The 11,721-nt window shown below is 33.0% G+C and overlaps 1 protein-coding gene across 6 annotated transcripts in view; it reads left to right on the forward strand.

Moving 5' to 3' along the window:
* Positions 1 to 7,974, forward strand: part of RGS21 (regulator of G protein signaling 21) — a 70,458-nt gene extending 62,484 nt beyond the window's left edge. For all 6 annotated transcript variants that reach the window (XM_007480978.3, XM_007480981.3, XM_007480980.3 and 3 more), the window contains one exon: positions 7,721 to 7,974. In XM_007480978.3, coding sequence (XP_007481040.1) covers positions 7,721 to 7,924 — 204 coding nt within the window. In that variant the 3' untranslated portion in view covers positions 7,925 to 7,974. The remainder of the gene's footprint in view (positions 1 to 7,720) is intronic.
* Positions 7,975 to 11,721: the final 3,747 nt, after the last annotated feature.

Genomic DNA, 11,721 nt, shown 5'->3' on the forward strand with positions numbered 1-11,721 from the left:
TTGTAGGAAGACCAAAAAAAAGGTCAGTGTCATTGAATTGCAAAGTGGAATCAGTATTTATAATATAGTTGCTTAGCCTTCTCACATTGGAAATTGATTCCTTCATGATTTTCTAGATCACCTACTCTCTAGATGTCTTCCCACATACTCAAAATTTGATGCTGCCATTGATTGGACATTTTTAAATGCATTCCTTTGAAATTGTCCTGAGAACTAAATCTATATTAAAACTATCTTCAATTTGATTTTATTTTTGGAAACAAGCAAACATTATTTGGAGCTCCATCTGGCAAACAGTGAGTGATCATGTTATTAGATTATAAACATTAGGAGGATAGTGACCTGATATAATTCATTTTTATAAGCAAATGTTCAAAGGTAGGTATAAGTAAGAAATAAGCAAGGGACAGAAGTTGATGGATTTGAGAACCCTTGTTCAGAGCCATTAGGAGATGAATTTGAAGAGCCGGTTTGGAGCTAAATTATGGAAGATACACCTTGAATGCCAGTCTTGTTGACAACTTAGGGTCAGATAGTTTCTATTTCATTTCTAGCTCTTCTATTTTCTACCTAGGTGACCAGTATTTTAATGAATATTTGAGTTAAAAATAACTTCATCTTTTTTCATTTTTAATATGGCAACATCCTTCTTGATTCAACATAATAACAATTTGTTAAATGCATCTAAAACAAGCAGAATACTGTACTCAGCTCCTGGAAGAGAAACAAAGATAAATAAGATAGACCCTGACCTACTCATGCTTACTTTATTTACTAGACGAGTCTCTAACAGATTTACTTTAAAAAATCTACCTTCAAAAGATACTGAGTAAATTCAAAAGAATGAATCATAGACATTGAAGGTGATTTTGAAGGAAGAATTCTATCCAACAGAACAACAAAAGATCTGTGTGGGACTGGAGTTACTTTGTTCTTTCTTCAATGTTCTTCTGCCTCAGTGTTGCTAATGCATCTAAATTCTGGTACAAGAAGAAAAGAGTTATGTGATGTGATGTGTGTGTGTGTGTGTGTGTGTAAGGTGATAGTAAAAAAAAGTGATATTTGCATCCTCCTTCTATTTCTTGCTTTTATTATTTATGTTTACCAGTAATGAGATCATGAGTACATGTTTAACATCACCCAAATCTTCAGTCTCTGTTTAGAACCATCAAGTATAACATAGCATATATTAAGTGCTTAACAAATTCATGTTGGTTAATTTTTGATGTCTGGTATATTATGGGTAAAATGAGAAATGAGGGGATTGAAGTGAATGAGTTTTATAGCTTGTCCCTGTAGGCTCTAAATGTATGATCCCATAAGGATACTGATAGAGAGTCAATGAGGATTTTTAAATGAGAAATCAAGATGGTAAAAGTGTTTCAGAGTTTCTAGCAGAAAAGTGTTGGGATAAACTAGTGATACAGTGGAAAAAGGAAAATGATTTAGAAGATCAACATCATATTGTGAAGAACCATGAATGCCATACCAAATAATTTAAACTTTATTCATGTGAAATTATCTTCAGTCTTTGAAAATGTCTGAGCATGGGAGCATCACAATCATAAAGGATGATGATATTTGCAGTGGTTTACAAGGCAGATAAAGGAGAAATGATTAAAGTCAGAGCAACCAATTAAGGGAATGAGAAAATAATGGCTTGAATTGCAATTGACTCAGTGGGAAGGGAAAATAAGGGATGAATGCTATATACACTGAGAAGGAAGAATTAATGAAAAAGGAATATCATGGTGTAGAACAGAGATGTCAGACACATGACTACCAGCCACAACACTCCCATGTAGACTCAAATCCGATTGAGGTATAATTGGGAAATATTTAACAAAATAAACAAAAATGCAAAAACCATATATAATTGCACTATGTACATTTTCTAAGGCCATATTGTGTGCAGGGATCCTTATGTAAATGGTATAGAGCCCCCATTTCTCTTTGAGTTTGAAACCACTTAGGTAGAATAAGCACAAGAAAGCAGTTGCATATCTCAATTCTAGTCCTGGTTCCTCACTTTATTAACCTCATTGTGACTTACTGTAGGCATGGATTAGATTATTAAGATCTTTTATTTAATAATTCTAAAGTTTTTTTTGACTGGATATAACTAATAGGAAAAACACAGAAGATGAATCTAGGGTTTATGAAATTAGATGACTAGGAAAAGTATTATTTCACCCACAGAAATAAGGAATTCAATACAAAGAATGGATTTATAGGGGGAAATTATGAGTTTACTATTAAATTTCTTGAATTTGAAGTGTTGTTTGGGACATTGAATTGGAAAATTTTGTTAAAAGTTATAAATATAGGACTGAATGAAGTTAATAAGGAAGGTAAAGGAAGTATAATTACATAGCATGTTGGGTTTTTTTTTTCTGAAAAAAAATCTGGAGATTTTAGTTTACTCCAAGGTAGAAAGTTATAAATATATGGTGCATATAATTTGGCAACTAAAAAAAAGTAATATTAACTTGGGCTACTTTTTGTGAGTACAAGGGTTAGACCCCGGATTTAATGGGTTTAGGGAATCTCTTAGTTATGAAAAAAACTCTTTTGAAAGAAGAGCTGAAAGTCAGCTGCAAAGTCACTCTGCAAATTCTAATCTTAGAGAACTGATGAGCAATTAAGGGTTAAATGACTAGCCAAGGGTCACTTAGCCAGTATGTCAGAGACAGAAATTAAACAAGGACCTTCCTACTAGCTCTCTATTCATTACACCATAATTTACCTCTTTATGACAGGGGGAAGGTAACAGTTATATTATATTATAATACTCTTCTGTGGTCAAACTAGTCCTAAGTGTTATGTTTAGTTTTGAGCACTAGAGTACATAGACCTCAAGATCATGTCATATAAGAATTTTAATGTAACTGAGTGTGCTTAATTTGGGGAAGACAAGACTTAGAGAAGATGATTTTCACAACCTTCAAGTATTTGAAAGTCTGTTGCATGAAGAAGGTTTAGACTGGTAGAGAGACAGATTGAGTCTAATGTAAAGGGAAAAAGAGCCTAAAAATAAGTATTATGACAAGGTAAAATAGACTTCCTGACGAAGTTGCAGGCCTTCAAGGAAAAGCTGAATGACCAATTGTTAGGTGTGTTGGAGAAAGAATTTTCAGTTGGAAAAATACTGGAATACATGACCTCTGAAATCTCTTCCAAGATCAAGGGTCTATTATTAATGTGAAAATACCAAGGATGAGCATATAAATTTGTGACTCTTTCCCATAAGTCTTTAAAGGTATAAAAGTACATATTTTGTAAGAAGAGAATGGAGGATTGAAAATATTTTTTCAGGTAAAGATATAGGAATAAAAATGGCACCATTGAGCTTAAGGAAAGAAAAAATGATGCAGATCTTATTGAATCCCTTTTAGTAGATCATTTAGTAGCAAGAAATTGGAGAAGAGGAGGAAATATTGTGGGTTTAGTGGTTTAAAGATAGGAAAATAAATCCTGTGGGGACTGGGATAATACAAGAGAGATTAACAAAATAAAGAACAAAGAAATGGAAAATGCTAGTACATTTTGACAAGTACAGTGAAAAGATATTGCTTTCTTCTTCCTGTTAACCTGACTATCTTAAGACCTTGCAAGCTTCCTCAGAATTCACAGTGAAGCACCCAAGTGTTGCAAATCAACTTTGGGTTTTAGCTAGGGACTATACTTATGCCTTCTTTGGTATTAGGTTACTTAGTACTTTGGTATCAGGTTACTTAGAGCCTCAGAAACCTCCAGATTCCTGGATTTGCCCCATCCCAGTTAAAAAAAAAAAACCCTTTTTCCAAGTTCCTTTATTTTTCTTTTTCTCCCCTCAGGCACTGTTTCTAATCAAAAACTTACTCTAACACCTTAGCTAACAGCTCCCTCTGGGACTGCACTTACCAAAGTAGCCCTTACCTGACTTGTCATATTGTCCTGCCAAACTCTGGGTCTGGGTGCTTTCTCTTGGCTATTTCCAAATGAATTCAAACCTTCAAATAAATTTTTAAAAAGTTGCAGTGTAAGTCTCCTCCTAATAATAATATTTTCCTCAGTCACACATGACCTAACAAATATCTCTTTAATTCCTCACTCATTGCTGAAATATATTACAATTAGCATATAATAAATCTTAGTTCAACTGGATCTTGCTTGAGTCTCTGGGATATTTTGCTGACAGAATTTTTAAAAGGACACGCTCTCTTTCTTTAAACAAAATTTATATTTGCACATGCATTACATAGATCCATTTGGGAAGTAGACATCAGCCAGAAATATATTCCATCTCTATAAGCATCTTTGACTTGGGAATATTCTCTCTTCCAGTTCAAATCTGGGGTTGTTCAACTACTTAGAACAATGAGTTTTCTGGAGTAATGAAAGTTTACTGGTTTGCCCATGATAGGACTTTTAAAAATATCTTCCTGACATCAAAGTAAGCCTTCTAGTCATTAAGACCAACTGAACCTCAACATAGATATGAAGAATAAAAAAGCTAATTTTTTAAGTTAGAAATATTTCCTCATTGGAAATCATGGGATTATGGTAGAGGAACGAAAGTGAAATTTCAGAAATACCTTTTATCGTATCTCTCCAGATATCAAGACTAAAATTTCTTTCTGGGTACATTCAGTTGAGCTATTCTTTCTTCATTGTCCTATATTTTTAACTTTTAAATGGACAAATAATTTCAATTTAGGAACTCCAAGTACTAAAGTGTCAGCTACCTTAAGAGAAAAATGAACTTAATGTTTTACCAGAAATCTGTGCCCTAGATTCCCTTCCTTGTTATTTGGTCAGCCTATTTTCTTCTTCAACCCTGGAGGGGCAAGATCCTCCAAGGATAAATTTTATATCCCCAAAACAATGATGGATTCTATATTCTACTTTGCTTTGTTTTAAATATACAAAGAAGTTAGACAAAAAGCACTTATTAAATTCTTACTATGTACCAGGCATTGTGATGAATTTTAAGGATATGAAGGCAAAAATATACTTTTTGCCCTCAAGGATCTCCTATTCTAATGGGAGGGGAAAAGGTAAATACATATCTTCATACAAGATATATACAGAATAGATGAAAAATCACTTTATAAGGAAATGATTGGTAGTATCTGGATGGGAAGGTTGAAGGCTTGGGAAAGTATCTTTAAAGAGTCCAGGAAGCTAAGAGTCAGGGGTAAGGCATAGGAGATAGTCAATAAAAAGGCAAAAAAATCTAGTGTTCTGGCTAGTGTAACTGGATCCTAAAGTGTATGGAGTATGGTTTAAGAAAGCTGGAAAGGTAGAAAGAGGACAGATTGTGAAGGGCTTTAAAAAACAAACAAACAAAAGGTATTAATTCCAAAGGTCATAGGGAACCTATGAAATATATTGGGAGGGCCATAGTTAGATTTTATTTGTAGGAAAATTACTTTGGCAGATGGGTGGGAGGAAGGGAGGGTGGACACTAAGGACAAGGAGATGAATTAGAAGGCTCTATAGGGGTCGCTAGGCTTAGAGACCAAAGGTCCTAGGTTCAAATGTGGCCTGAGAAATTTCCTAGCTTATGACTCTGGCAAGTCACTTAACCCCAATTGCATAGTTCTTAAAATTCTTCCACATTGAAACCAATACTCAGCATCATTTCCAAAATGGAATGTAAGGGTTTAAAAAAAGTCTATGTAATACTCCAAGCAAGAAGTTCCTCCAATATTATAATTTATTATAATCATATATAATAAATAGTAATAATACAATATATATTAATATGGTGGCCTCATGAGAGAGATACACCTTTCACTCAGTGTCCCTCTAAGTGAAAGAAGGGAACCTATAAAATATATTGTGAAGTTAAAAATGGCAAGATTTGCCATAGATTGGATACATCAGAAGAGTTCATGTGAAGAATAGAAGATAATACTCAGATTATGAGCCTGCATGAGTATAGGGCATGTTGTTATCCTTGACAATTATAAGGAAGTTCAGAATAAGGTAGGTTGGAGGAGAGTTATGGGAGAGAAAAATTGGACAATTCAGCTTGAGATTGAGATTCTTGAGAAGTTTAGCTGATTAGAGGAGAAATATAGGGCAACAGCCAGCAGGGATTGTAGAATTAGTGATAATTTTGTTTGTTTTGTTTTAGGTTGGAACAAAATGTGAATCTTTTTGTACATAGCAGGAAAAGATCAATTAAATATGGAGAGATTCAAGACTGTAGATACCTAGGAGGGATGATAGTGGCCACAATGAAATGGTAGCTATTTAACAACTGTGATTTGGGGGGGCAAAAACTAGTTTCATCTACATTATTAATATTATCTAAAGTACACAACCAACAAAACAACAAATCAAGTCTTATTTGTCATGATTACTGATTTCTGAGAGGCATTTAGTTTTGGTTTTCAAAATGAAAAGTTAATATGTAGTGGAAAAGAAAGTTAGAGCTGGCTTCAGCACACCCTTGTGGAAAATGTATTAGAAAAGATGGGAGAGAATGTAGGGAATGAGATCAATAGTAACTGTAGGCAAGAAGATCCAACTCTTCATGTGACTCAAGGAGGAAGATGGAAAAAGATATCTGTGAGATTTACAGAATAAAAATTCCTGCATAAATGAAAAAAGATATAGAGATATAGAGGGTAAATATATTGAGATAGAGGGTAAAGAATGGTCTTAACTTTTTTTAATGAAGTATGTAAGTCAAGGTCCTCAATTGAAAGGGTAGAAGGAGGGAGAGCTATAGGATGGTTAGGAAGGATGAAAAGGTTTCTGATAATAAAGGCCTTTCTTTCTGCACTGAGGGTTCAGTTAAGATTATTTAGTATAAATTTTATAATTTAGCAATTTTTCCCAACACACTTCATTCAGCAAGATATAAACAGGAAGTAGAGGGCAGGAGTAGTACAAGGTTTTGATTGGCAGAGTATGATTGATGATAACTGGGGAAGACATCCAAGTGAAGAAAATAGTATAGAAGTGAATTATGCCAAGAAATCTAAATAGGGTTATGAAGATAATGTAACCAATTCAGGAATAATAGCCTGGAGATAACTGAGGAGTGGAGAGACTAGGGGTGAGGTCACAGTGATGATGGAGAATAGGATTTGAAGTACTGATAAAAGATTATAACAAGAAAAAGAAATTTCAGAATTCATAAAGTTGGAAATGGAATACTTCTGATTGAAGGCAAGTTCTAGGGTGTTATCTCCATATATACTAGAGGAATAGAGTGAGAACTTAGTAGATTAAAGAATGGCAAAATGTGAATATTAGACAGAACATCAACATAGATGGTGAAGTCTTCTAATAAGCAGGTATTTTAGTGTTTTATTTGGCCCAAAAGACTAGGAAAAAAGGAAAGAAAAGACAGGAGTCACCAGGGATAGAGGGATATGGAGAGATTAGTAGAAGTTGGCCTTGAAAAGTCTATGGAAACTACTAATAAAAAACAGAAAATAAAAATTAGGAAACATTTGAATCATTTTTAAAAAATTAGATTTATAACATATGGTTCATTTTCTTCCTTAATTTTTCTTTTGATAGTTCTAAGCAATGTTTTTAACCATGTTTCCTATCAATGCCATCTCTCTCAATGTGATAGCAAGTGAATGACCTTCCTGATATTTTGCATCAGATCTGCTTTGTTTTGAAAATTAATTCAAAGCATATTTAAGTCTGAAGAAAACTTTGAACCTTTAATACAGCCTAACACAATATTATGCAACCTTATTTCCCATAGATTAACATTGACTTCAGCACCAGAGACCTCATCTCACGGAATATCTCACAACCAACTCTCAAATGTTTTGATGAAGCTCAGAGGTTAATCTATAGTCTCATGGCCAAGGACTCTTTTCCTCGTTTTCTAAAATCAGAGGCTTATAAAAAACTGGTAAATAGTCAACAGGATGGAAATCACAAAAGATGGCTCCCTTTTTTGTGAAGAAGGTAATGCTAATAATTAGAGTGTGCTATTGAATAAAAGTGCTATTGAACTCTATCTGAAACATTCTACTTCATGGCTAAATTTTAGAAATAAGATATTTCAATACGATTCTTTCATTCCAGAGTTTAGAAATCTTTACTCTATGGAAAGAAAGGGAAAAAATACTTTCAAGGTATATATATCAGACCTAGCCTTTTTACCCATTTGTTTAGATTCTCTTAATTCTGTCAACTATTTAAAACTTTCCCTGACAACATAGCAGGTTTTCTAGAGCTATGAGAAACTCTTAAATGACAAGAATAAATTTTCCTAATACTCAAATAACAAAAATCTATTAATAATCATATTACAGAATGGAAAGCAGTGTAAAAGTATACTTTTCATTCTAAGTACCATTCATGTTGTTGAAAAACTGTATCTCTGTTTTTAAAAATGGACAAAACAGCTCCTTTCATATGTTATTCTTCCATTTTCATGGCAAAGAGGATCTTTAAAATGTGTAAAAATTACCCAATCAGCTATTTTACTTACACTGCTTAAGAAAAAGATAACAATATCATTTCAAGGGGAAAAAAGAGTAAGGACATTTGCATATGATTCCCTACATTTAATGTTGACCAAAACCCATGATTTATATGAGTTTAATGAGGGCTTGGTAGAATAATAAGAACACTGACTATATTTAAAGCCTGGGATTTAAATATTGCTTTTGACATTTACAATAAGATTTTGTCAAAGTTTCTTTTCTTTCCTAGATTTCAATCTCTTCACCTGTGAAATGAGGTGGTTGGACTATAAGGTTCTGAGGTCCCTTCCAACTTTAGCTCTATGATCCTATGGAAATATCCCCAATGTTTAGAGGTCATGCTTAGCTGAAGAGAGTAGTTTGTGTAGAACTAATTTTGTTAAATAGGGGAGTTATTCAGGTACTTAGTGAGAGTATACAGATGAGTAAAAGGAACGAGAGACTAAGGAGAGGCAATGGATCATGATTGCCATCTTTTCCTCCAATCCTGGAAAAATGGAACTTTGAGACTATACCAACACCTTCACATGGGAAGCCATGTTTGATTATCCATGTATTTATAATATTCCTAGTTACCTCTTTTCTTTTGTTTTAAATTTAAAATTTTACCAATTACCTCTTTTCTAAATCAGTTCAAGAATTATAAACTCCACCTCCACTCACAATAGGAATGAATTCATTTATTCCTTCTCTTCATTCTACAAGCCTTTTAATATGAACTTTATGTGCTAGACATTTCATTGGTTTCAAAGATACAGAGAGGAATTAAACAGCATTCAAATAGCTTGCATTCTAATGGGGGGGGGGAAGCCTGTAAATATAAATACTAAGTAAAATGCTAAATATAAAGTAATGAAAGTGAGGAATGAGAGGAGAAAGAACAACTTCTTGTATTCCCAGTGACAGGCAGATAATCTTGGACAAATAAGCAATTAATAAACACTTGTTGAAGTTATCAGTGTTCCATTAGGAAAACGCAATTACATTGATGTGAAAAGATTTTGCTTTGTGTTTGGTTTTTTTCCTAGTGGAGATAAGAAGGGTAAAAGACATTGCTTTAAAAAAAACCCAAGACAATTAGCCTGTGATTTATCTAACATTGTTAGTTATCTTAGCAGTACATAAATATTATTAGACAAATAATGGATGGATCAGATCATAGTCTAATCTGGTGAGTGAAAATAAACATATCTTTAGTTGGGGCAGCAATGATATACAATTATTAATATTTCAAAGCATGTAATAGTGTCAAGTCTACAAAACAACTTACTGTGGCGATGTGAGTCTTCTTTTAAGTTTTCATGAGAAAAAATTAATAAACTTCATTCTCATCTCCATTTAACTTTATTCCTGCTTAAAGTTTCTCAAAAGGGAAGTGTGAATGAATGACAAAATTGGAGTTATGACTTCCTGAATTTCAATTATAGGAATCCTACAAGAAATAAACTGAGCTCAGAGGGTATAGTTAAAGAATAATCATTCTGGAATTCAAATTATATTGGGATCCTATGTATTCATTCATTTATTCATGACTAAAACACCCTTTTAAAACTCAAAAGGAATTCACAAATGAAACTTGTTTATTTTGAAGTGATCTTAAAGTCATCTATGTCCTTCTTCCCATGTAGAAAAAGAGTATAGTGTATAATATAAAATAATCTTTTAAATGTTTAATGTCAAAAAGGTAAAGCCAATAAAGGTCCAAAAATCATCTTCACTTTTCTATTGCCATTGGTACAATGATGTTCTTTGGTGCAATACCACTACATTTAAGAGGGATAAAAATAGGATGCCTACTTTTATTCTTCCAAGGATCATTAATTTGAAAAACAAAACCACATCTCCATAGCCACATAAACAGGAAACTTTGAAGCATAGGCAAGATGAAAATTCACTCTACACTTTTAATCCAAGTTTAGAAAGCATAATGTCAAGCAAGATGAGCCACATTCTTTGTACACACCCACCTCTATTCTTTAAGGATAACAATGTTTATAATTCCTCTGACTTCTCTCTTTCTTTTATTATTTATTTTATTAGTTGCAGAAACTGAGGATCACAGATATTATAACTTATTTAATCACACAGGTAGTTAATGGCAGAGCTTCTCTGCCTACAAATTCAATCTTGTTTATTGCCACTTTTCATATATTTTGCCTAGTTTTCACACATTAGTTGCTAATCCCTAAGTACTAGACTAACTCACTGCATTCAAGACCTGAAGCCTCTTCTTATCTTCACTTATCTTCTAGTCTTCACTTAAAAAAGAAACCAACTAGAACTACCCATCCTTCTGACCCATTAGTTGCTGTGACTTTGCTGTCCTTTAGACCATTAGCTTTACATAGACCCCTTTGTTAATATCCCATGACTCCCAGTTGTCAAAGATCTATGAACCTTTAACACAAACACATCTGAGCAAATGGGAGAGTATTTAGGATACAGTTGTCAACAAAATATGTAGTCAACAATGCTTATATCTCAAGCAGGTAACTGTGCAGCATCAAACAGAACACATAAAACAGTATCACAAATATAAAACACAAGTAAAGTCACTCTAGAAAAAGATTTCCATGTGTACATTGTTATTCCATAAAGAAGTTTCCCCAAACTTCTCTTAATTTCACTCTTATCCACATAGAAACACCTTTTTAGTCACAGCACTCCAAATGTCTCTTAATTAAAATATACTTTTCTCATATCATTGGCAAAATATTTAAAGTGAAATAATAAAAATAAGATGTACCAAAAATAAACAAAATACAAATACTGCATTTTTAATCTAATTCATCTATCCTAATAAATTTTAAATATAAATATATTACAAACCATAAGGAGACAAAATATCTCATTTTAGGTAAGGTCGGTGGCCCATTCATTCAACTAATTTCTATTATGGTAGCACCAGACTTTAATTTGTAGAAAAACATGGTTGCCTTTTATTATATCATTGATAACCTTTACAATCCCTTTCATAATTAAATATATTTCAACCCTCTCCGCAAAAAGTTATTGACAATTGTTGATGAATCTTTGACTTATTTACTAAGTCTTAGAATACTAGAATGAGGAAAATATATATGAAGCCTAAAAATAGTATCTTTGGTACACATAAAAAGGTAATTTGTGAAATTCAATAATTTAAGTTGTAATAAAGGTAAAAATGCAATAATATTCAATAATCAAATTTTGAAAAAATCATTAGATTGGTTTTCCCCTGCAAGGCCACAAATCAATTTAGAACCTTCAAGTGAGGAAATGTTAGACA

This window comes from Monodelphis domestica, chromosome 2 (assembly GCF_027887165.1).
Source record: "Monodelphis domestica isolate mMonDom1 chromosome 2, mMonDom1.pri, whole genome shotgun sequence".
In the NCBI taxonomy this organism is placed as follows: Eukaryota; Metazoa; Chordata; class Mammalia; order Didelphimorphia; family Didelphidae; genus Monodelphis; species Monodelphis domestica.